This window comes from Diaphorina citri, unplaced genomic scaffold, assembly GCF_000475195.1.
Source record: "Diaphorina citri unplaced genomic scaffold, Diaci psyllid genome assembly version 1.1 scaffold387, whole genome shotgun sequence".
In the NCBI taxonomy this organism is placed as follows: domain Eukaryota; kingdom Metazoa; phylum Arthropoda; class Insecta; order Hemiptera; family Psyllidae; genus Diaphorina; species Diaphorina citri.
The window spans coordinates 126195-152351 of record NW_007377822.1 but is presented as its reverse complement, the minus strand read 5'-3'; the positions used below and the strand labels follow the sequence as shown (position 1 = coordinate 152351).

Sequence of the window (26157 nt, the reverse complement as noted above, 5' to 3'; positions counted from 1 at the left end):
AATTAGGGTTTCCAGACGTCCGGGTTTTCCCGGACATGTCCGGGTTTTTACATGTTTGTCCGGCGTCCGGGGGGATTTTTGAAAATTTGGGAAATGTCCGGGTTTTTGATGATAAGACTCCAATAATATTAAAAAGCGTTTTTCATTCTTTTGAGAAAAGATTTGAAAAAAAAAGATCAATTCGTCATGTGTATTTTACATGACTAATGCTTGTCTTTACATTATGGACATTCGTATTCATGAAACATCAACAAAACCAGTAAAAATGTTTGCTTTCATCGGAATGTGAAGAAGAACGATCGTGTGTAACTTAAGTAAGGCAAATGCAGTGTTCTCTGCACCCTGGGCACTGGTGCAAACTATACATTTTGAAATTTGGGAAATGTCCGGGTTTTCGATGGAATGTCCGGGTTTTTGGAACCAAATGTCCTACTTTTTAAAAAATTGATCTGGAGACCCTACGTATGACTGTGACAAGAACTGAGATAGACCGATATGATTACGAAAATTTTATGAAATTAATTTCATTTTTTAACCATTTCATCTTATTCCAGGATTTGTTCGGGGATTACTATTCCAATGCTACCAAAAAGAGAATTGGAGATCTGGAAAACAAAATTGTCTTGCCTTCCAACTCCATCAAGATTAATGTCTACCCTTCAGGTCAGTATTTTGGTGTAGTGGTCAAGACAATCGTCTGGTAATAGGGAGGACGTGGGTTCAATCCCACAGCTAAGCTAGAATAGAATATACCTATGTTTGTTTATACTGTTGTTGTTGTTGTTGTTGTAGCAGCTTTAGCTTTCACCGAATGGTGTTGGCAGAGTAAAGAAAAGATATCTTCTTAAGAAGTAATCTTGTATCTGCTACCATTTCATCTTATTCCAGGATTTGTTCGGGGATTACTATTCCAATGCTACCAAAAAGAGAATTGGAGATCTGGAAAACAAAATTGTATTGCCTTCCAACTCCATCAAGATTAACGTCTACCCTTCAGGTCAGTATTTTGGTGTAGTGGTCAAGACAATCGTCTGGTAATAGGAAGGACGTGAGTTCAATCCCACAGCTAAGGTAGAATAGAATATACCCTGTTTATACTGTTATTGTTGTTGTTGTTGTAGCGCCTTTAGCTTTCGCCGAATGGTGTTGGCAGAGTAAAGAAAAGATAGCCATGTCTAGCTAGGCTGGTTAGGGTTAGCTGTTCTCCTCCTTGTTTATAGTCCCACAGCCAGACGCTAGTCTACTCTCTGTTTGGCGTCCCCTAGCCCTGTTTATACTGCAAGAGTGAAACTGAAAAGACCCTTTACTTTCATAGTATTATCCAAGGTAGGGAATTTTATACCCAGCATTGATTGTTTGAGACTTTCGGTACACTATATTACCAATAAAATAATAGAAAGTAAAAATCGGATCATTCATCAGGTTATGTATTTCAATTAGGTACTTTTACCTTCGTTCTGTAAATTTTGACTTGTAAATTTTCAGGTGTTGTGTTCGTGAAAGCTACCATTGTGAAAGCAGAAGATGTTCGAGGAAAATCCCTTGACTGCATGGATACACCCTGTGTTGTGCAAATCAATTAAAACCAGTCTTCATCAATCGCTCCTATATTCTCATTCTTGCCCATTAGATTTCAATATCTCATATTGTTGTTGTCAAATGTCAAGGAATTTGACCACTAGGCCATTCTCACTAATTATCTCAGATTGTAGAAATGTGATCCAACATCTTTGGGGTTTGAATGGGTAAAGGAACTACTTAATGAATCAATGATCAAGACTTTTTCGTATATAGGTTTGTAGGTGCCTACTAGAAGAAGAATAGTCAACACTCATTCTGTGAGTTCAGCATAGATAGTCATGAGAAATTCATGCCCTTCTCTACAGTCTGATGTCAAACTGAACTTTGGGCTCCTGCACAAGTGCAAGAGCATCATAAATATAAAGTTATTTGACCACTAGGCCATTCTCACTAATTATCTCAGATTGTAGAAATGTAATCCAACATCTTTGGGGTTTGAATGGGTAAAGGAACTAATGAATCAATGATCAAGGATTTTTTGGGGTTTGAATAGGTAAGGGAACTAATGAATCAATGATCAAGAATTTTTCGTATATAGGTTTGTAGGTGCCTACTAGAAGAAGAATAGTCAACACTCATTCTGTGAGTTCAGCATAGATAGTCATGAGAAATTCATGCCCTTCTCTACAGTCTGATGTCAAACTGAACTTTGGGCTCCTGCACAAGTGCAAGAGCATCATAAATATAAAGTTTAAATATTGTAGTCATGAGAAATTCATGCCCTTCTCTACAGTCTGATGTCAAACTGAACTTTGGGCTCCTGCACAAGTGCAAGAGCATCATAAATATTAAAAAAATCAAAACAATAGAGGAAATCTTTTGTTTACTCTACGCACCATCGAAATCTCGTTTTGTGACGTCAGACTGAAGAGGTCTATATTGCCCAACATAAAGTCAACATGGTCTCACAGACCTGGTCCTAAGACTATTCAGGTGTATGTTCTGTTTCGTCGGATAAGTTAGTGTAGAGTAGAACATTGTTTATGTGGTGATCTCTCTGCAATAATAGTTATCTTACTTCTTATTTGTATAGTATGTATTTTCAATAAAATCACAAGGTACCTGTTGTACAATAAAAGAATTAAGCCTGTTTTAAATTATTCAAGTAGCTTTTCAGTACCTATCTCCAAGTTCCAAGACATAAATGTCAAACTTGGTATAATGATCTTAATAGTCAAGCAGCTAATTTTTATGTACAATAAAAGAATTAAGCCTGTTTTAAATTATTCAAGTAGCTTTTCAGTACCTATCTCCAAGTTCCAAGACATAAATGTCAAACTTGGGATAATGATCTTAATAGTCAAGCAGCTAATTTTTATGGAAAGAAAATGAGTTTTCTACAATTACATCCCAAGTCTGCTCATCTAAACAAGACACATGAAAGTCTATCATTGTGGCATTCATGGTCTTGAACCAAGGATTTCAAGTTCCTAGGCCATGGTATTTTTTTCCCATCTGGTTAGAGTTCATCTCACCTATGCTTGCCTGAGTGGGAGCAGTTTGAATAAAAATCTACATTACTCGTCACAATGGTGACAATCTCCTCCTGCAGAAGATCATGAAGTGACTTGTTATCATGTTTGTAGATCCAAATGTTACGGCTTGGGTCAAAGTCATATCGCTTTGGACCACTCGTGGGAGAACTTAGCCAGATTTGTTTGTTGGGTGTTTGTCTATTTATGACATAGGTTCCATGAGGATTGCCAAAGTTCACGGTTAGCACACCATCCTGAAATTGGACAAAAATAATATCAAAATTATCAAGTATAAAGTAGGTATAAGTAAAATGAAGCTGTATGAAAAAAAGGTTGATAATTTTGGTTCAACATGAAGTCACTATACAAGACTTGACTGTAAGAGAATTTACCCTCATAAGTTTGGAAGTTAAGAAAGTCAGGCATAGAAAATGCCTACATTCCTGTCCCCCCCCCCTCAAATACTTACACCATAAGTAACATCTGCATTTTCTAAATGTGTATTTTCTTCAACAATGACATCAAAATAATCTGTCAAAGATTCTAGAGTTTCATTACAAATGACTTCATACTCTGGGAGAGATATGGAGCTGAAAGCAAATATACAAGAGGTTTAAATAAGGAATTTTACTGAACTCATGAGTCAAAAGATAATTATACTCATTTGGGGCTGTTTAAGTAGATACATTGCTTTTGATTTTATCATCATCCAGCAATGATAGCATGTCGAATTCACAAGTTCTAAATTGATTACTGAGGAAACAATTTTGAAATCTTGGATGGGTGATTTTCTCAGCAACAAGCAGGCTAGGTGAGCTTAATGTGAGGAGGTGGTTACTGGGGGTATAGTCACCAAATGGAGGGTAACAGCTTGAGGACGTAGGTGAAACCTTGACTTACCCTGTTAATGAGGAACACAGATTTCTACAATGGATCCCTGTAAAATTCAACACATTGTCCTGAGAGGGTAAAAGCTTGTGAGGACGTAGGTGAAAGCTTGACTTACCCTGTTAATGAGGAACACAGATTTCTACAATGGATCCCTGTAAAATCCAACACATTGTCCTGAGACTGAACCAGTGTTTTTCTGTGAGAACCATGTCCAATGATCCCATTTGAAGTACAAACACATCTAGAGTAGGATTGGACCCATTTCACTTGTCTCAGGCATTTACCAACATTGTTCAGATTTCTACAATGGATCCCTGTAAAATCCAACACATTGTCCTGAGACTGAACCAGTGTTTTTCTGTGAGAACCATGTCCAATGATCCAATTTGAATTACAAACACATCTAGAGTAGGATTGGACCCATTTCACTTGTCTCAGGCATTTACCAATATTGTTCGACACATAAGGAGAAATTCTGCAGGAAATCATTTCATCTAAAATTCTAAGCTGAGGTGTTCACTATTTACTGACTTGCATTTTCTTATCAGTGAAGTTTGATTCTTATCACGGTATGAGTTCGACAATCGTGTGATAACCTGATACTGATAAAGTGAAATTTTGAAATTTCGCGCAGTTTGTTTTTTTTCATTTGGTTGGTAGCGCTCATTAGCGTGTTGCCAGATGTACTGCTCTAGTAAATGAGCGTATTTTTTACTGCACGAAAGAAGTGAATTCCAATTGTCTTCTGCTGTGTGGAATGCCCACGAGTCAAGGGCTGAGCCACTCTGCATAATCACACGATGAAACAAACCTGAGGAGACAACTGGCATTAGATATTAGTTCTTTATTTAGACTGTCGAATTAGGACATGTAGTTCCCTTATCTCAACTGTTCAATATAATATATTGCAGCACTTTACTTACTTGGGCTTAAGTAATAACATAAAATTGAACGTCAGCCTAGTTAGAGCTTGGAAAGTAGAGCGTCTGCTATCGCGTCGTCTATTGATAGATCCAGTTCCCAGTTTCTGAGAACAACTTTATAATTTTGAACTTCGAATTAGTTTGATGCACTATAGGTGGTGTAGTGATCAAGGCGCTCGCCCGGTAAACAGGAGGGTATGTACCTATAGTTATACTTCTATACCTGCCTCGGTGGTGTAGTGGTCAAGGCGCTCGCCTGGTAAACAGGAGGGCGTGGTAAACCATACCCAAACCTGCCTCGGTGGTATAGTGGTCAAGGCGCTCGCCTGGTAAACAGGAGGGCGTGGGTTCAATCCAGCCGAGGTATTGAATTTTATCCTCAATATAATTTGAGAATTTGACCACAATAATAGTAGTAGCCTACTGCTGGAGTAAAAGGACTTTTCAGTCCTATGCGAGCAGTATAAATAAGAACTATTATTATTATATCCTCCAGATCTGAAGTTTACCGCGCTAACTACTAAATCCTTGAGGTTGATTAATCGTCCATAATACTATGCTATTGCTATGTAACATTATAATAATAATTATATTATATTTCGTAGATGTGTGAAGCTTAGCACACCTCTATAGGATTTTTGGTCCTTATATCTAAGTCCTTAGGTGGGCCTTTTGTGTTTTTCGTTTTAGACTGAATATTTACGTCTTGTTTTCTCAATTTACCTCTGGTTGAAGGTGCCATTAGAAGATAGTGTATACTAGCTGCTCCTGCACTCTCTCCAAACAGAGTCACATTGTTTGGATTGCCACCGAAATCGGAAATGTTAGCTTGAACCCATTGTAGAGAAGCCATGATATCTCTGAGTCCTACATTCCCTGGACACTCCTCAAGGCCTAGGTTGAGAAACCCTGAGAAATAGAAACAAGAGTAGTTAGATATTAGAATTAGAAGCCATCAGGTGTCTTTTTTTTTCTCTAGATAAAGGGTGACTTAAAGCCCTAGAACCTAGGTCCTCAAGCCCTAGGTTGAGAAAACCTGAGAATTAGAAAAAAAAAAAAATCATTCTGTGTAATTTAGGTATGTGCTAACTCACCGAAAATGTTCACTCTATAGTGAATAGCAACCAGCACCACATCCTTGGCTACCAACCAGTCAGGTCCATAGAACACTTCTGCTGGGTGACCAAATGTGAAACCTCCTCCATGTACAAATACCATGACTGCTTTGTTTGCCCCCGCTGTGATGCAAGGACTGTACACGTTGAGATAGAGGCAATCATCACTGCCAGATTCAAACATTCCGAGCATGACATCGTTCTGAACACATATACCTCCTTCCTTGGTGGCATCGAGGGTGCCTTCCCATCCGGGATGGGCTTGCGGAGGCTGTAAAATAACAAGGAATACATTTTTTTCTTCTATAATATAGAAATATTATTTAGCTACCTACCAAATAAAAATTGGTCTTGCGGAGGCTGTGAAATAACAAGGAATACATTTTATTATTATTATTTTTAGGGCTATTTGGTTGATTCTGGGGTTTTGGTTTGATAGCTACAAAATGAAAAATCCATGTTGAGTCCTGGTAAAACTGGAAAATAGAAAACCTACATAGGTACACAGGCCTTCATTTTAAATGACAATTTGGTTGATTCTGGGGTTTTGGTTTGATAGCTACAAAATGAAAAATCCATGTTGAGTCCTGGTAAAACTGGAAAATAGAAAACCTAGGTACACAGGCCTTCATTTTAAATGACATTTTTATTGCTCTTTAAATTAAATTAATCCCAAGCCCAAGGGCAAAATAAACCTAGACCCCTGACAAATGGTGTGCCTAAAGGCTGATGTGTTCCAATCCACTCAACAAATAGGTAAAGGTGTGTTAAGTGGAGCTTTGTTTTTTTCTGAAATTATACATTACTGGTTGGTATCAAATGCTGGGAATTGACTATCAGGTCATTTTCCTCAATTACTAGACTGATCTAAAATCTGACATTGAGGTGATGGTGTTTCAGAGAGTACTTACTCTGAATCTCAAGTCCCCAACCGGAGGGGCTGCATATGGAATGCCTTGAAAACTGTACAGGGCTGCATTGGTCAAAGCATTTGATCTTTGGACACCCTTGATTTGGCCGAGTTCAGTATTGATGATGATTTCTGTCATGGTAGATATGTATTATCTGGAAAAAAGAATCAAAGACAATAATAAGCCCTGAGATTGAGGATCCAGAATTCTAACTCAAGGTGGATGGGGATTTATCAATACCAAGAGTAAATTTGATAAACTGTACACAAAAAGCCCACAGGCTTAGGTGTAGGGGCAGCCCCAAATGTTAGGTTCAGCTTTTTCACTTTTTTTTTTTAAATTATTTTTACTTTACAAATTAATTGGAAATCAGAGTACTTACTCTGAATCTCAAGTCCCCAACTGGAGGGGCTGCATATGGAATGCCTTGAAAACTGTACAGGGCTGCATTGGTCAAAGTATTTGATCTTTGGACACCCTTGATTTGGCCGAGTTCAGTATTGATGATGATTTCTGTCATGGTAGAGATGTAAGTATTATCTGGAAAAAAAAAGAATCAAAGACAATAATAAGCCCTGAGAATGAGGATCCAGAATTCTAACTCAAGTAAGGTGGATGGGAATGTATTGATACTAAGAGTAAATTTGATAAACTGTACACAAAAAGCCCACAGGCTTAGGTGTATGTTAGGTTCAGCTTTATTTTTATTTTTTTTTTAATTATTTTTATTTTACAAATTAGGTAATTGGAAATCCAATAACAATTTATTATTTAATATTATAAAAAGACAATGCAAGCTTATACAAACATTCAATAAATTCAGACACTTCCCTTGTACACAAACACAACTTTTGTAACAAACGAAGATAGCTGTAGGTTGAAATTGTTATCAGCAGACACTTCCCTTGTACACAAACACGACTTGTAACAAATGAAGATAGCTGTAGGTTGAAATTGTTATCAATAAAATTATCTTCTTTTATTAGATCTAAAGGTAATAAATTGTTAATCATTTACATACAATAGGATCTACCTATAGAGAGGCTAATAGGGAATTCTGTTTATTTACTATTGGTTAGAATTGATAAGACCTTAGTCAACAATAATAAGCAACAAGTGATAATAGAACAGTAGATAGTGGTACACCTACTACTTGTGAGAAAAAATAAATGAAAATAAAATGAAAAAATTATCAAAGTCCACTCACTGTTACATGTTTTAATTACCATATCACCTTAGATCTAGCATCTAAAGAACCTACCTACCTATAATGTTTTCCTTCCAAGCCCAAGATTAATATGAGCAAGTGGGATAAGAATTGATAGTCAAGCTAAATTAAGAGGATTTGAAGTTACATGAGCCTGTATGGAACCATTAACTTTCTCCTTCTGTTAAGAATAAGCAACAAGTGATAATAGAACAGTAGATAGTGGTACACCTACTACAGTACCTCTGAGGTACTTGTGAGAAAAAATAAATGAAAATAAAATGAATAAATTATCAAAGTCCACTTACTGTTACATGTTTTAATTACCATATCACCTTAGATCTAGCATCTAAAGAACCTACCTACCTATAATGTTTTCCTTCCAAGGCCAAGATTAATATGAGCCTACGTGGGATAAGAATCGATAGTCAAGCTAAATTAAGAGAAATTGAAGTTACACGAACCTGTGTGGAATCATTAACTTTCTCCTTCTGTTGTTGTCTTTTACATTGGATGGCACATGGCAGTTACAGAGGCACTTCTTATCAGTCTTATCATTATCACTTTGTTCAACTTTTTGTTGAATCAGTTTCACTTTCAAATTTTAAAATTTCGCGCCGCCGTAAATGAATGGCAGTGTTGCCAACTTTTCCACTAAAAATTCGGCAACTCCTGTTGGGCGGGAGATTTTAAAAAAATGTCGTTGGATAAATATTTCGCGATTTGAGTTAAGCGACGTTGTGCGTGGTTGGTATCCGGATGGATGACCACCTGGGCAATCGCGTGTTGCTGGCTTTTCCCAGTTCCACTTAGGCTGAGCGATTTTAATGAGTCAGATTAGTAACAGCCATGTTAAAGCCACTATTTTTAAACAAATAAACCACACCAAACAGAAAACCAATCTTAACGTTCCCTCTTGTACAGCAAAACATGCTGAATCTGAGACATTTCGTGTGCTGGACTATAGTGTAGTTTTATAGGCTATATGGAGAAATGTTTAATTGTGTTAAGCATATTTAAATGCTTGTCACAAACATCGATCCCCGATTATTACACCTAGATAAATTTCATGACTTAACTTGGACTTGAACCAGCAACCTCCAGATCCAAAGTCCAACGCGTTAACAACTGTACCACTGAGGTTGGTGATAGGCTATAGATTTACTAGCTATGTACTGGGTTAAGCTAGGGTACAATATGAAAGCCACTATTTTTAAACAAATAAACCACACCAAACAGAAAACCAATCTTAACTTTCCCTCTTGTACAGCAAAACATGCTGAATCTGAAACCTTTCGTGTGCTAGACTATAGTGTATATAGTTTTATAGGCTATATGGAGGCATGTTTAATTGTGTTAAGCATATTTAAATGCTTGTCACAACACATCGATCCCCGATTATTACACCTGGATAAATTTTATGACTTAACTTGGACTTGAACCAGCAACCTCCAGATCCAAAGTCCAACGCGTTAACAACTGTACCACTCACCACTGAGGTTGGTGATAGGCTATAGATTTACTAGCTATGTACTGGGTTAAGCTAGGGTACAATATGAAAACAGGGAGGAAAATCAATCAATCCTCCCTTCAATATTGTTGTTCTTAGTGAGTCTCCTGCATCCATCAAATCAAAACTTCTGAGTCTTCCCTCCTTGCACCAGGTAACTGACAGCACTTTTTTCGAGAGCCTTTTATTGTTCTAATAATGTAGTCTCAAGTTAGGGACTCACTGTACAAATGGGTAGCCCCCCATGAATAATAATAATAATAATAAAAACAGTATCTAACTACAACCTTAGTATGTGTTATGGCACATTATGCAAACTATTGCAAAAGTCGAAAATTAAATAAATAGAATACACATATCTGTCTAGTCTAAGTACTTCTAAATTTTATTGTTTTGTAGAACTGATATACAATACTGTAGTAGCCTACTGCTGGAGTAAAAGGACTTTTCAGTCCTATGCGAGCAGTATAAATAAGCACTATTTGATACAATGGAGAGTTTGTTCCTGGCGTTCTTCGTTTCCCGGAAGAGTTTTAAGATGTCAATTTTTGAGATGCTGGAGTTGGCTAGAAGAATACTTGTATCTACGGCTTCTACGAAATCTTTATGGAATTCTTGGTTCAACTTAACCTTCTTCTCTTCGACTTTACTTGTGGCGTTCTTCGTTTCCCGGAAGAGTTTTAAGATGTCAATTTTTGAGATGCTGGAGTTGGCTAGGAGAATACTTGTATCTACGGCTTCTACGAAATCTTTATGGAATTCTTGGTTCAACTTAACCTTCTTTTCTTCGACTTTACTTTGTGTCTGTAGAGGGGATAAGGTTCTCTTGCTCGATTTCCCTGAGTTTTCGCACACCATCTCTTCGTCTTCTGGGATATCAGTGGGGAGTGGAGTGGAAGAGTGAACCAAATTTTCTACTGCCATATCCTTGGCGTCATTACTTTCAGATGGCACGTTTTCAGTCGCTGGGATTTCCCTGAGTTTTCGCACACCATCTCTTCGTCTTCTGGGATATCAGTGGGGAGTGGAGTGGAAGAGTGAACCAAATTTTCTACTGATGCCATATCCTTAGCGTCATTACTTTCAGATGGCACGTTATCGGTCGCTGGGTTAGATGGGGAACTCTGGGAGGCGGCAATTTCGTTGTTGAAAGGGATCTGCGGCTTTTTCAAGTCGGGGAAGAACTCGGGAATGAAGAAGTTGGAGGCAGGGCTGGGATCTGTAGGGAGAGCGCAGGCTGAACTGTGGTCGAAATTAGACACATAATTGGTAAATTAGAAGTATTTATGTAGTAGGAAATTTGTAGGTACTTAAATAATGAGGATTTGAAGTGTTACTTAAGTAAGCACGTGCTTCACCATTTAAGTTAGGCCAGCCACTCACGCTCAGACCGCCTGATAGACCCCGGTCTCACGACCTGACTCACCTGAGCCCGTCTGACATAGTTTCAGCGCGAGTGATGGGCATTACTTACCTCGATGACCTCGATAAATTTCAAGACTTAACTTGTACCTACTCGAAACACCAACTTCCAGATCTGAAGTCTAGGGAACAAACCCCTACAGTCCCTACACTCCTGAGGTTAATTTTTTTTTCACGACTTAAGCCCGTCTGACATAGTCTCAGCGCGAGTGATGGGCATTACACACCTCGATGACCTCGATAAATTTCAAGACTTAACTTGTACCTACTCGAAACACCAACCTCCAGATCTGAAGTCTAGGGAACAAACCCCTAAGTACGACAATGTTGGCCTTGTTAGAATAGAATATCCTACCTTGTTTATCCTGCCCGAATAGGACTAAAAAGCCCCTTTAACAACAAGGTCTCGTATATTTGATGGGAAAGGACAGCGTATGCGCTTCTACTTTATTATTTACTTACATACATAGTTCAAATAGTTCTTTGACACAGTTAAAATCTTACCGAGTTGGTTTTGGCGCTGATCTTGAACTCCCCGGAGTTGGCCACGGCGGCTTTCGACACCGTAATCCAGGGCCGGAACACATTCTGTACATTCCGCAGGCGATACCGTCTAGCACCGCGCCTGAGATCGGTTAGCTGAACTATGTGGGTGCCGCGGGTGACCAGGCCTTGTCCGTAGGGGGTCTCGTCTAGGGGTTCCCGCACTCCTTTGTTGTCATCATATAGCAGACGTCGGTGAAGCTGTGGAAAAAAAAAAAAAAAATGGTTGGTACCTATCGAACCTGAAAAAACGTGTTTTGGCACTAAAAATTGACTCCCCTGACAAATGGTGTGCCTAAAGGCTGATGTGTTCCAATCCACTCAACAAATAGGTAAAAGTGTGTTAAGTGGAGCTTTGTTTTTTCTGAAATTATACATTACTAGACTGATCTAAAATATGACATTGAGGTGATGGTGTTTCAGAGAGTACTTACTCTGAATCTCAAGTCCCCAACCGGAGGGGCTGCATATGGAATGCCTTGAAAACTGTACAGGGCTGCATTGGTCAAAGTATTTGATCTTTGGACACCCTTGATTTGGCCGAGTTCAGTATTGATGATGATTTCTGTCATGGTAGAGATGTAAGTATTATCTGGAAAAAAAAAGAATCAAAGACAATAATAAGCCCTGAGAATGAGGATCCAGAATTCTAACTCAAGTAAGGTGGATGGGAATGTATTGATACTAAGAGTAAATTTGATAAACTGTACACAAAAAGCCCACAGGCTTAGGTGTATGTTAGGTTCAGCTTTATTTTTATTTTTTTTTTAATTATTTTTATTTTACAAATTAGGTAATTGGAAATCCAATAACAATTTATTATTTAATATTATAAAAAGACAATGCAAGCTTATACAAACATTCAATAAATTCAGACACTTTCCTTGTACACAAACACGACTTGTAACAAATGAAGATAGCTGTAGGTTGAAATTGTTATCAATAAAATTATCTTCTTTTATTAGATCTAAAGGTAATAAATTGTTAATCATTTACATACAATAGGATCTACCTATAGAGAGGCTAATAGGGAATTCTGTTTATTTACTATTGGTTAGAATTGATAAGACCTTAGTCAACAATAATAAGCAACAAGTGATAATAGAACAGTAGATAGTGGTACACCTACTACAGTACCTCTGAGGTACTTGTGAGAAAAAATAAATGAAAAAATTATCAAAGTCCACTCACTGTTACATGTTTTAATTACCATATCACCTTAGATCTAGCATCTAAAGAACCTACCTACCTATAATGTTTTCCTTCCAAGCCCAAGATTAATATGAGCAAGTGGGATAAGAATTGATAGTCAAGCTAAATTAAGAGGATTTGAAGTTACATGAGCCTGTATGGAACCATTAACTTTCTCCTTCTGTTAAGTAGTTGTCTTTTACATTGGATGGCACATGGCAGTTACGGAAGCACTTCTTATCAGTCTTATCATTATCACTTTGTTAGTTTGTTCAACTTTTTGTTGAATCAGTTTTATCAGTTTCACTTTCAAATTTTAAAATTTCGCGCCGCGGTAAATGAATGGCAGTGTTGCCAACTTTCCCACTAAAAATTTGGCAACTCCTGCTGGGCGGGAGATTTTCAAAAAATGTCGTTGGATAAATATTTCGCGATTTGAGATTGAGATTTCAGTTAAGAGACGTTGTGCGTGGTTGGACGTTGGTATCCGGATGGATGACCACCTGGGCAATCGCGTGTTGCTGGCTTTTCCCAGTTCCACTTGGGTGGAGCGGTTTTATTGAGTCAGATTAGTAACAGCCATGTTAAAGCCTATTTTAAACAAATAACCGCACACCAACAGAAAACACTTTAAACGTTCCCTCTTGGTACAGGCAAAACATGCTAATTGAGACATTTCGTGTGCGTGGACTAACTGAGTTTAATTTATGCTATATGGAGACAATGTTTAATTGTGTTAAGCACTATTTAATGCTTGCACACACACATCCGATCCCGATTATTACACCTGGATAAATTTCATGACTTAACTTGGACTTGAACCAGCAACCTCCAGATCCAAAGTCCAACGCGTTAACAACTGTACCACTCACCACTGAGGTTGGTGATAGGCTATAGATTTACTAGCTATGTACTGGGTTAAGCTAGGGTACAATATGAAAACAGGGGGGAAAATCAATCAATCCTCCCTCCAACATTGTTGTTCTGAGTGAGTCTCCTGCATCCATCAAATCAAAATTTCTGAGTCTTCCCTCCTTGCACCAGGTAACTGACAGCACTTTTTTCGAGAGCCTTTTATTGTTCTAATAATGTAGTCTCAAGTTAGGGACTCACTGTACAAATGGGTAGCCCCCATGAATAATAATAAAAGCAGTATCTAACTACAACCTTAGTATGTGTTATGGCACATTATGCAAACTATTGCAAAAGTCGGAGACCTTGTTTAGACTGCTGGGGTAAAGGGACTTTTCAGTCCTATTCGGGCAGGATAAACAAGGTATATTCTATTCTATTCTATCTAACTACAACCTTAGTATGTGTTATGGCACATTATGCAAACTATTGCAAAAGTCAAAAATTAAATAAATAGAATACACATCTGTCTAGTCTAAGTACTTCTAAATTTTATTGTTTTGTAGAACTGACATACAATACTGTTCTAGTTGGGTAATTTAAGAGGAAACAATGTCCATTGTACAGATAGAACAGAATGACAATTAAACAAAAGTTGAAGAGAAATGGAGAAAGAAACATGTAATGCAAGATCAATCAATATAATCAGAAGAAAATCTGTTTCCGACCAACAATGAACTACAAAACCTTTGAATAAACACAGAGGTCTGTTGGTTTGTTAGCAGATTATTCTGTCAAAATTTTTAAAGGCCGGTATAAAAATTTGTAACAGAATAAATACTGGTAGTAAAAACACAAGAAGAAATCATTTCAACATATTCACACTAAGCAATATTAGTTAATAATTTTTGGAGTCCCTTCATTAGAAACAGAAATTCTTTTTGAAGCATATTACAGAAATATAGAAGGAAATTTTCAAACTGATTTTTTTACCCAGGTCAAATTTTCTACTATACATTGTAGGTGCATTGTAGAAGGGAAACTTGAAAGGGATCCCTTTGGCAAATTGGTTTTGTTCCTAGAATTTAGTCCTGAGGTGAAAAATAAACAGTTAGACTAAAATTAGGTACATAAACTAGAATTACTTAAACATTAAATTTAAAGTTAATTGTAAAATAATTAAGTATACCTTATTCAAAAAGATTTGTTTGTATTAGCACATACATTTATTGGGTATCAATATGTACCTATATAAAATTATTTATTGAGAAATATAATATCTGATAAGTAGGTATTTAATGTTTTAATTATTTATTTTTTACTGTTAGGATTATTAAACTGTTATTAAGTACTACACACATTGCTGAGTATGCAACTGAAGCTAAAGATTTCTATAACTCTAACTAATGAGTGAAGTTATTCAAGGTAAGTATTACCTTTAACCTATGGGGGGAAAAATAAGTGATCTCTGTCTGAGAGATAATATTATTAGACATAATAAAGAAAAATCATAATCTACAATAGTGTAATAATTGGTTTTTGTAAAGCTAAGATAATGTAAATACAACACCAAAACTACTTATTTCTGGCCTAGAAATGAATCAAAAAGTTTGAATTGCTTCATAATATTACTAACAAAACAACATGTAAATGAAATTGACTAATGGAAATATTAAAGGGGGGAAATGATCTGATAGTTGCTGAGCATTCTTCTGTGTAAAAATAGGGAATGTTTGAATAAACATGGTGCTCTATTCTGAGATTGTGTCCCATATAGAGATCAAGTTAATTAAAATATTAAATACACATAATTATGAGATCAATTGCCCTATGAAGTTTATATGTCTATCTATGAGTCTCAAAAGCATAGATACCAGTTACCTAATCATTTAGATATGTGCATGCTCAGTATCTAATCAACTAATCAACATTTAACTAAATATTCAAACTATTGGGGATCAAGTATTCAAATCAAAATAGTATTCTGGAGTTTGCCTTTGGTAGTTTGAATTTTGAAGAGATGTGGATACAAACAATGCATTCAAGGCTATTGGATTATTTACTGAGATTAATAAATACTTTGTAACCAAATTAGAAACACACTCACACAGAAATAAATTTACTGACAACAAAAAAATATCAAAAAGAACATAAAATAATTACCACACAGAATTATCTAGAGGTACATCAAAAATTACATAAAATACTATAGTATGATAAATGTCAGAAGGAAAATGCAGGAAACACAAATCAATCTAAGCACGTTCTCCACGAATACGACGAGCAAGCTGAATGTCCTTTGGCATAATGGTCACCCGCTTGGCATGGATGGCACACAAGTTGGTGTCTTCAAAGAGTCCTACCAAGTAAGCTTCTGATGCTTCCTGTAATGAGAAAGCTACACAAGTTAATTACCTAGTTGAAAAAGTAAAAAAAAAAATAGGTACTCAACTATGGGAAGATAGATAGATGTTAAACAACTATATCTAAAACAAAATCATTTTATTTATTTTTTTAAATAAAACATAGTCCAGCTGTCTTCTTAAGTGCACTGTTGAAGGTGGATAATGTATATTATCAACTTGTTAAGTAGAGATCATAAATACCTGAAGGGCACCAATGGCAGCACTCTGGAAACGGAGATCAGTTTTGAAATCCTGGGCGATTTCTCTCACCAGACGTTGGAATGGCAATTTACGGATCAAGAGCTCAGTAGACTTTTGATAACGTCTAATTTCTCTCAAGGCTACTGTTCCTGGAGGGAAAAAAAAAAAAAAAAAAAAAAAAAAAAAAAAAAAAAAAAAAAAAAAAAAAAAAAACAATAAGAGAGTTAGAAAAAAGTCACAAGCAGCTCTGCATGCAACAGCAGAGAAAATTCTCAAGTTTATATGTTCAGTATTATTTTAATACTATTATAAGCTACACTTACAAAAAGACATAACATCTTGCCTTTGAGAGAAAAAAAAGTGCATACCTGTAACGATGAGGTTTCTTGACACCACCGGTGGATGGTGCACTTTTTCTTGCAGCTTTTGTTGCCAACTGTTTACGGGGAGCTTTTCCTCCTGTGGATTTACGGGCAGTTTGTTTTGTACGAGCCATTCTGAGCAAAGAAAATGGAGAAAAAAAAAAAAGATTAAATATTACAATCAAGGTAAGATATATTTGCAATAAATAAAAAGGGTAAGGGTGTATAGGCAATGGATTTTTTTTGTACAACTTTTCAGTAAGTAGGTACCTACTTTGTATTCAACAGAGTGCCTACCAAGTAATTTGTACACTCAATAAAGGCAGGTAACTGGAAAATAACTGCAAAGTAAGTGGTTTAATGCAATGCAGCAAGATCTGACTCTGTTCAAACAGTCACAAGCAAGTTTATGATCTAGCTTTTCAAGAAAAGTTTAAAGATTTTACCACCATATTAAAGTGGCACCAAACCCAACTTCTAGTAAATTTAAAGCTGTGAATTCCATGAACAAATAATTGAAGATGAAATGACATATTACATCATGAACTGAAACGCTTAACAACAAAGGGACTAGGATACTTCAATCAAATGGGGGTTTCCCTCGAGAAGATAGTCCAAGAGTTCTGGATTTCCCTGTGAAGGCTGTCCAACAGGAGTTCAAGAAAACAGGTCATTCTAGAACACAGGAACTTGATATTAGTTGGATACTTACATTAATTATAGTTTTGGCAGTGATTTAAAAGAACACAGAGGGTAGAGACTAAAGGTGGCTTCGAAACCTGGAAATTCGGAAAAATAAAAAAATTAAACGGAGGGAAAAGAAAAATCCAGCGAACGCAGACAGAACCATACATTAATTATAGTTTTGGCAGTGATTTAAAAGAACACAGAGGGTAGAGACTAAAGGTGGCTTCGAAACCTGGAAATTCGGAAAAATTAAACGGAGGGAAAAGAAAAATTCAGCGAACGCAGACAGAACCACAAAACATCAAAACAACGCAATAAAAATCTAAAATGGCGGATGGCGGACTTATTGAACAGTGTTGTCAGATCAAACTTAATTTAAAGTCTATAGCTTTAATTGAAATTGTAATTATGTAGGGCTTAAGGATACAAATATTGCACATGACTACATGACTCTAGTCATTGTTAAGTTATTATAAAGGTAAATGTAAAGGAAAATATACTTAAAGAATTAAAAGAATACATGATGTTCCTACAGGTAAGTACATATTACAATATTAGCAAGTACAAGAATATAATAGAAAAAAGCTTATCCCTCAAGAGGATTTAACCAAAAATGGGAGAAAATAGTGGTGGTAGAGGGGAAAGAAACAGAGCATGATGTTTGAGTGAAAACTTAATGTACCAGAGGTTTCTTTGTTTTTCTTTACTGTAGGCGAGACTCCAAAAATTTGGAGCATATACCCCCTCGACAAAATCCTCCATACGGCCCTGATACATTCAGCAAAACTTAATTTCCTCCATCCCATTTGCCAATACTCTGGTTGAAAATGCTTTATTTTTCGTTGAAAACTTTTGTTAAGTAGGATAAATTTTCGTCCTTTCTCTTTATTTCCCTTCTAATTTAGCTTCGTTGGCGTTTCTTTCCTATCTCATGCTCGTCTTATATTCCTATACGTTGATCTTAATTGGGTAGTATATTTTTGACATATGAAGGATCATGTTACTTGATAACATATTCGTATCAAAAATCAAAATAAATAATGAGGCGAAAAGTTATTTCACCATTTTTTTCCTCAAAGTATCGGAGTTTTATGTATTTCCCTTCCCTTCCACTCGGCGCTTCCATTTTATGGGTATTTTATCTTCTTCTTCACTGAATGAATTACTAGCGTTATGGAAACAATTAAAAAGGACCATTTATCTTGATTTTCACAACTACTCATTTCTACTTTCTATTACATAAGCAAAGCATATAAACTTATGTATGTCGAAGTATTGCCCACATCAACTTCAGAAACTGCAAATCACTCTCAGTTCTCAGGGAAAAACGGTCATCCCCCTTCTTCCTATACAAAGGAGGGATTACGCAGCTCGCACTAAATACGGCCAGCTAGTGTTGCCAACTTACCCCATTGTCCACCACGATGTCCTCGCCTTTCTTGGGCGCCGGCACACTCGTGGCTACACTTGGCGCCCCTGTTATTTTCTCGAGGAGGTACAAATTGGCGCCCAGTGGGGGCAGTCCTGTAGCGTTGAATACGAGGGAGTGTGTGGCGTTACTTTGTCTGCCCGGGACGGTTAGAACGGCACTCTGGATTGGCACTAGGTCCGTCTCGATTTCGTCACCTGAAATGGCGAAGGATTTTGTTTTGATTTACAGAAGACCGCTGAGCGCCAAAGCTGTGTCCACACATAGTCGACGCCGTCGATCAACGAGGTGAAGAGGTAAATCTATGTTGTCGAGGCACTGTACGGTTTCTGTCGACCATGTGGTCCACACTACACTCTACCGTAGTCGACAAACCATCGTGTGGACGCTGCTTAGAAGTAACTTAACCTGACGCACTGCTCCTCCATAAACATCATAACAGTTTAGTTTAATGTTCCAGCAAATATGGGGGAAACTTTCAACACTCAACAGTATTGTAATCTAAAATCTAGTCAAGACTTTTTTATTAGACCTCCTACTAGGTACTTTGGTGGTTATAATAACACCGCTTTAGGGTTAAATGGAATATTACCCTTGTGTACTTTGGTGAATGCTGTTCAGAATAATTTAGGTGGTAGTCTGCTTTTTACTTTCCTCATCGACCATGTGTAGACACAGCTTAAGATTACTTAGATTTAAAGAGGTTCATAGAGATAGGGATTGTCTCACGGACACAGAGAGTAACATGTAATTAAAAATGGCTGACACTACATATTAACTATGTATGAGTATGTTATTATTATTAGGTTTTGTAAATAATGATTCTGAAAAGTTCTCACATACCTGTGGGTCCAAACACCTTGTAGCAGACCATGTGTGGACACAGCTTAAGATTACTTAGATTTAAAGAGGTTCATAGAGATAGGGATTGTCTCACTTGTCTCACGGACACAGAGAGTAAGTAACATGTAATTAAAAATGGCTGACACTACATGTTAACTATGTATGAGTATGTTATTGTTATTACCTATTATTAGGTTTTGTAAATAATGATTCTGAAAAGTTCTCACATACCTGTGGGTCCAAACACCTTGTAGCTTCCGTAGGTGACGGGTAGTACCACATAGCTAGACGTGACATGGGCCAGGGAATTGTACAACGTGATGTAGTTGGTAGTAGGAGACGGCAACTCACATTGACTGACATTCATCAGAAGGCACGGCTGTTGTTCTGGCAAGTGGTGGTTATAATAACACTGCTTTAGGGTTAAATGGAATATTACCCTTGTGTACTTTGGTGAATGCTGTTCAGAATAATTTTGGTGGTAGTCTGCTTTTTACTTTCCTCATTTAATTCCCATTACTCTATGTAATAGCTAACCTACACAGGAACACAGGATAATGAGAAAATTCTGGATCTTTTATTATAGCTTGTAAAATAAGTTAGTACTTAGATGTTGTTTGGTACTTACTTACTTTCCGTGTCCAGCATATCTCTCATATTTTGTCCATCCAGAAAAAAGCTCTCTGTATGGCCATGTCATTAGCATGTAAAAGTGTTATTTGGGGTTGAAATTCGATGCTCCAAATGCACACCCTTAATCCATTATTTTTTGAAGGTAGGAGTTTTTAATAAACTAGTGGTTGACCCGTCCTTTGTACGGTACAAGAGGTAGGTATGACTTTGAAGCGCCGCCATTTTGAATCACGGTCTATGTAATAGCTAACCTACACAGGATAATGAGAAAATTCTGGATCTTTTATCATAACTTGTAAAATAAGTTAGTACTTAGATGATGTTTGGTACTTACTTACTTTCCGTGTCCAGCATATCTCTCATATTTTGTCCATCCAGAAAAGAGCTCTCTGTATGGCCGTGTCATTAGCATGTAAAAGTGTTATTTGGGGTTGAAATTCGATGCTCCAAATGGACACCCTTAATCGATTATTTTTTGAAGGTTGGAGTTTTTATTTTAATAAACTAGTGGTTGACCCGTCCTTTGTACGGTACAAGAGGTAGGTATGACTTTGAAGCGCCGCCATTTTGAATCACGAAATTAAAGTCATCCTAATTTGAACTCACCATAATTTCCACCGTGCCGTTCTCCATACTGGACGCCCCCTCTGGTCGGTCCACCAAAACGTTCAGCCTGGTTTTCTTGTCGGCAATATAGACTCCGGTGGTTATAGGATAGTAATTGCTAGCGGTAGGTTCAGTGAGCGTTAGATTCCAGGAGGTGCGAGAGTTTCGAATCCGTTTCATCCAGCGGCGACCGTTCGAATCGGTGTAGAACGTTGAGTTGTTGCCGATGTCTGTCTGGTAGACTGTGACCACTTCCTTGCCCAGCCATTCCCTGAAACAGAACCATTGCCGTGTTATGAGAAAGAACAAATCGAAAGAGTCTTTTAGGTGCGATGCTCTCTTAAGGTGTGTCCACACATGGTCGATGGTCCATCGATGGACGGCCGGTCAACTCTGTTTGAACACACCTTTAGGGCGATGTACATTAGTGAAAACGCGTTTCGTGAAACGTTTTTCACGAAACCCGTACATGAGGTTAACGCAGAGAAGTGCACGCTGCAATGGTGAATCCGAGTTGAAACTCATTCTGTATTGACATATCAAAGACATATTTCCTTTCGGGAACTGAACTGATTCCGACGGTGCGCCATCTTGGATTTCCTATGGTTTAGTACTGGTGCTATCACACCAAAAGAGGGGAAACGAGCTACAGAAGAGGAGAAATTCCGGAAGTAAAGTACAACTTGAGGTATCTGGAACTTCTGGGACTTCACATATATTTTTATTTGGGACTTTACTACAACGAAAATGTGGAAGGGGGTCATTTTCTTTACAAGGTATCTCTCCTGTCTAATGAAGGAGGCTCAACCAAATCACTGCAAAGTGCAAATCCTTTTTACTTTCCTTTTTCCGCTAACAATCCGTATTTTCCTACTTTGACAATTTTGATGCTTACCCACATAAGAGAATTTACATACCTAAAAGGCTTAATTGGAACTTTTCAGTTCAGCGAATAATATTCAAATATTTGTAGAAGTTTCGTTTTTAACGACTCCTTTGTCTGGGATTCTTTTACGTAAATTCTTTTGCGAATATTGGTAGACATGTCCCTCAGATTTCAAGGCACTAGATTCGCATAAGCTAAACCCAACTTTTAGGGCTGTATGCCCCTACACCTAAGCCTCAGAGTGGGCTTTTTGTGAACGAAGTTAACGTTTCAAGGCACTACTTTGGCTTACCTGTATGCAACGTTGATGATTTTCATGGCTGCCTGAATGCCTTCGTACAGGTACAGCGATGCTTACCCACATAAGAGAATTTACATACCTAAAAGGCTTAATTGGACAGCGGATAATATTCAAATATTTGTAGAAGTTTCGTTTTTAACGAGTCCTTTGTCTGGGATTCTTTTACGTAAATTCTTTTGGGAATATTGGTAGACATGTCCCTCAGATTTCAAAGTACTAGATTCGCATAAGCTAAATTCAACTTTTAGGGCTGTATGCCCCTACACCTAAGCCTCAGAGTGGGCTTTTTGTGAACGGAGTTAACGTTTCAAGGCACTACTTTGGCTTACCTGTATGCAACGTTGATGATTTTCATGGCTGCCTGAATGCCTTCGTACAGGTACAGTTGGAACTTTTCAGTTCAGCGGATAATATTCAATATTAAATTTGTAGAAGTTTCGTTTTTAACGACTCCTTTGTCTGGGATTCTTTTACGTAAATTCTTTTGGGAATATTGGTAGACATGTCCCTCAGATTTCAAGGCACTAATTTGGCTTACCTGTATGCAACGTTGATGATTTTCATGGCTGCCTGAATGCCTTCGTACAGGTACAGGGAATAGTCATTGGTCACATGCTGTCTCTCTGTGCCACTGACAGCATCATGATGCTGGGCTATACCCATTGCTCGCTGAATGAGGAATTGTTCTTCCGCCAGGGTATCGTTTGGTAGTGAGGTTTTCAGTTGTTTCGTCATCTGAAATATTTTATGAGGGGATCTGACAGTTGTGACCTTTTAAGTTTGTCCATTTCAAAATTGAAAGTATCTTAGCTTGTTTGATTTTTTGGCTCATCTCCCATAGCTCTAGCACTGCAGCCTTGGGTGACGCGACATAACTCCCTAATAAAGCTTTTCCTACTCATGTTATGTTGTGCAGAAGAAGAACAAGTTTGGGGTTCGTTCAGTGTTAGGTAAAGAAAGAAATTTACAGAAAATGGAGCATTTGAACTGATAAGTCCAGCAGCCTGCTGGGAACCTACTGTACTAAGTAAGTACTACTGACCTGTAACGCCACATTGGTCTGGTACACAAAATATTTGAAGGAAGGTCTAGACGTAAAGTAGCCCGTCCAGTAGGAATGCTCGTCACTTCCAAATGGAAAAAAGTCATCATCCATCTTACTAGGCCAGGTTATGTTTTCCTTGTTCAAAGCTTGGAGATAACAGGCAGGCGTTGAATAGAGCACGTGTACATCACTATTAAGCTTGGCGTTGACATATCTGAAAAAGTTTCGATATTTGTTTGGGTGTTTCGTCTGGAGAATTTTTCTCCTATGGTGATTGTGACCTCGAAAAAGTTTTTGAAGTCAATAAAAAATTAATTGAAAAACTTCGAGGATAGTTTGCAGATTTTTTTTCCCTGAGAACTTTGCACTCATAAAATCTGAATTCGAAATGGCCTTCGGATTTTGTTTATTGAATTTTTGCCAACAATTCAACGTAACTTTTTTCTTTGTCATTCGATTTCGTCACCTGAAATGGCGAAGGATTTTGCTTTGATTTACAGAAGACCGCTGAGCGCACATAGTCGACGCCGTCGATCAACGAGGTGAAGAGGTGAATCTATGTTGTCGAGGCAGTGTACGGTTTCTGTCGACCATGTGTGGACACAGCTTAAGATTACTTAGATTTAAAGAGCTTCATAGAGATAGGGATTGTCTCACGGACACAGAGAGTAAGTAACATGTAATTAAAAATGGCGGACACTACATATTAACTATGTATGTAATTATGTATGAGTATGTTATTATTATTAGGTTTTGTAAATAATGATTCTGAAAAGTTCTCACATACCTGTGGGTCCAAACACCTTGTAGCTTCCGTAGGTGACGGGTAGTACTACATAGCTAGACGTGACATGGGCCAGGGGATTGTACAACGTGATGTAGTTGGTAGTAGGAGACGGCAACTCACATTGACTGACATTCATCAGAAGGCACGGCTGTTGTTCTGGCAAGATAAATTTGACATATCAAAGACATATTTCCTTTCGGGAACTGAACTGATTCCGACGGTGCGCCATCTTGGATTTCCTGTGGTTTAGTACTGGCGCTATCACACCAAAAGAGGGGAAACGAGCTACAGAAGAGGAGAAATTCCGGAAGTAAAGTACAACTTGAGGTATATGTCAAGTATATGCAAGTATATATTATATGTAAAGTACAACTTGAGGTATATGTTAAGTATATGAGTTTATAGCTTCCCCTTTAGAAAATCTCACGCTATGCCACTGTGTTAGTCACGTGATACGTATACTTACACGACAGGGATAGGGCCAACCTGCCAGATGAATTCAATGTTCTCATCCTGACTGTAGATCCGGATAGTTTGACTTAGCCACAGTTTATAGCTTCCCCTTTAGAAAATCTCACGCTATGCCACTGTGTTAGTCACGTGATACGTATACTTACACGACAGGGACGCCATCTTGGATTTCCTATGGTTTAGTACTGGCGCTATTATGCCAAAAGAGGGGAAACGAGCTACAGAAGAGGAGAAATTCCGGAAGTAAAGTACAACTTAAGGTACATATATGTCAAGTTTGTCAAGTATATGAGTTTATAGCTTCCCCCTGTTGCTAATCTCACGCTACGCCACTGTGTTAGTCATGTGATCTACTTACACGACAGGGATAGGGCCAACCTGCCAGATGAATTCAATGTTCTCATCCTGACTGTAGATCCGGATAGTTTGACTTAGCCACGTAGAGAATACCTGGTGAACCTCCGTGACGTTTTTGCCTGCAAGGAAGAAATGGAAGTGCAATACATATGGTGGGGATGGCGTGGGTTGCATAGTTCAAGACCCGTTCACACACGTTCGGAAAAAATCGCTCTCATTTAAATTACATTGCCTTGATTGGTCTAGATTTCTAGAACATTAAATTTTGAGTCGTTCGGAAAAAAAAATCGTGCCTCATGTAGTGGGAACTCTCTCATTTTTTTTTAAATTACATTGCCTACAAGAACATTTTGTGTCGTTTGGAAAAAAAATCGTGTCGTGTGTAGTGAAAACACTCATTTAAATTAGGTACATTGACTACAAGGACATTTCGTGTCGTTTGGAAAAAATCGTGTCGTGTGTAGTAGGGACACTCATTTAAATTACATTACCTAGGACATTCGGAGAAAAAATCGGATGAGACTCACAAGTGGGAACGGACCTTTAGGATAAACCCTCACAGCATTTTGAATGATATCAAGATTCACAATGCATATTTGTTTATATTGTTTGAAGAAGATGGATTCCTTGCAGTATCTGACCAGGACATTCGGAGAAAAAAATCGGATGAGACTCACAAGTGGGAACGGACCTTTAGGATAAACCCTCACAGCATTTTGAATGATGTCAAAATTCACAACGCATATTTGTTTATATTGTTTGAAGAAGATGGATTCCTTGCAGTATCTGACCCTGTGTTGCTGTTATTGTGGTTTACTGTTTACAGTAGATTCGTTGAAGCTTGACCTATCCTTTAGGGCTGTTTGCCCCTACACCGTACACCCAAGCATCTGAGTGGCAGTGGTATACCAGGGGTGCTGTGGTTAGCACGGATCCAGTGGTTTGTGGTTCGAGTCCAAGTCAAGTCGTAAAATTTATGCTATACACAAGCATTGTGGTTTATTGTTTACAGTAGATTCGTTGAAGCTTGACCTATCCTTTAGGTGCTGTGGTTAGCACGGATTCCGTGGTTTGTGGTTCGAGTCCAAGTCAAGTCGTAAAATTTATGCTATACACAAGCTTTTTTTACGAAAATACTTGGCACCTATGATTTGTTTTTACGAAAATACTTGGCACCTATAATTTGACTTGAATTCGGTATCTCGTTTAATTTTAAAATAAAGTTCCTCTCTCAATCAATTCTTGCATTCTTCGTATGCACTATACTTTACAACCTGGGTCTGCTGGAATTTCAATATCACATTGTTCTCGCATATGCTCTTCTTCTTGTTAGCCTTTTCCTACTTAAATAGGTTCGGTGTTCTGGTACGTAAATATCATACCTTTGAAAACACTTATCTCTGCAGTCAGATTGACTGGCGTCTTTTCGTTTCTGGTCGGTCGGAATAAGTCAGCTCCCATGGCGTAGTGGTCACTGCGCTCGCCTTGCACGCGGGAGACCCGGGTTCGATTCCCGGCGGAGT

General features: G+C 37.8%; 5 protein-coding genes across 14 annotated transcripts; all 5 read right to left on the bottom strand.

Annotated features, from left to right (window-relative positions):
• Positions 1–2792: 2792 nt before the first annotated feature.
• LOC103508303 (frataxin homolog, mitochondrial-like) lies at positions 2793–4470 on the bottom strand. Its single transcript, XM_017443698.2, has 4 exons — positions 4284–4470; positions 3957–4015; positions 3526–3646; positions 2793–3310 (listed from the first exon to the last, which is right to left on the bottom strand). The coding sequence occupies exons 1-4, from the start codon at positions 4434–4436 to the stop codon at positions 3053–3055; spliced, it is 591 nt and encodes a 196-aa protein (XP_017299187.1). The 5' UTR covers positions 4437–4470; the 3' UTR covers positions 2793–3052.
• LOC103508313 (pyrethroid hydrolase Ces2e-like) lies at positions 4308–13029 on the bottom strand. 10 transcript variants are annotated; one of them, XM_026822947.1, is made up of 6 exons: positions 7801–7844; positions 7705–7727; positions 7279–7436; positions 5965–6256; positions 5594–5779; positions 4308–4758 (listed from the first exon to the last, which is right to left on the bottom strand). In XM_026822947.1, the coding sequence occupies exons 3-6, from the start codon at positions 7414–7416 to the stop codon at positions 4442–4444; spliced, it is 933 nt and encodes a 310-aa protein (XP_026678748.1). In that variant the 5' UTR covers positions 7417–7436; positions 7705–7727; positions 7801–7844; the 3' UTR covers positions 4308–4441. The 10 variants fall into 10 exon arrangements, with proteins under 10 accessions (XP_026678748.1, XP_026678746.1, XP_026678738.1 ...); XM_026822945.1 differs by lacking the exons at positions 7279–7436; positions 7705–7727; positions 7801–7844 and adding exons at positions 12013–12170; positions 12828–13029; XM_026822937.1 differs by lacking the exons at positions 7279–7436; positions 7705–7727; positions 7801–7844 and adding exons at positions 12013–12170; positions 12770–12815.
• Positions 13030–14148: 1119 nt separating this feature from the next.
• On the bottom strand, positions 14149–17600 carry LOC103508302 (histone H3.3). The gene is made up of 4 exons (XM_017443692.2): positions 17442–17600; positions 16595–16724; positions 16228–16380; positions 14149–16005 (listed from the first exon to the last, which is right to left on the bottom strand). The coding sequence occupies exons 2-4, from the start codon at positions 16721–16723 to the stop codon at positions 15877–15879; spliced, it is 411 nt and encodes a 136-aa protein (XP_017299181.1). The 5' UTR covers position 16724; positions 17442–17600; the 3' UTR covers positions 14149–15876.
• Positions 17601–18599: 999 nt separating this feature from the next.
• On the bottom strand, positions 18600–19941 carry LOC113467040. The gene is made up of 2 exons (XM_026822956.1): positions 19780–19941; positions 18600–18902 (listed from the first exon to the last, which is right to left on the bottom strand). The coding sequence occupies exons 1-2, from the start codon at positions 19913–19915 to the stop codon at positions 18667–18669; spliced, it is 372 nt and encodes a 123-aa protein (XP_026678757.1). The 5' UTR covers positions 19916–19941; the 3' UTR covers positions 18600–18666.
• An 831-nt stretch (positions 19942–20772) lies between these two features.
• LOC113467043 (alpha-mannosidase At3g26720-like) lies at positions 20773–23472 on the bottom strand. Its single transcript, XM_026822959.1, has 4 exons — positions 23445–23472; positions 23017–23300; positions 22513–22709; positions 20773–21058 (listed from the first exon to the last, which is right to left on the bottom strand). Exons 1-4 carry the CDS (start codon positions 23470–23472, stop codon positions 20773–20775), a joined length of 795 nt encoding a protein of 264 aa, XP_026678760.1.
• Positions 23473–26157: the final 2685 nt, after the last annotated feature.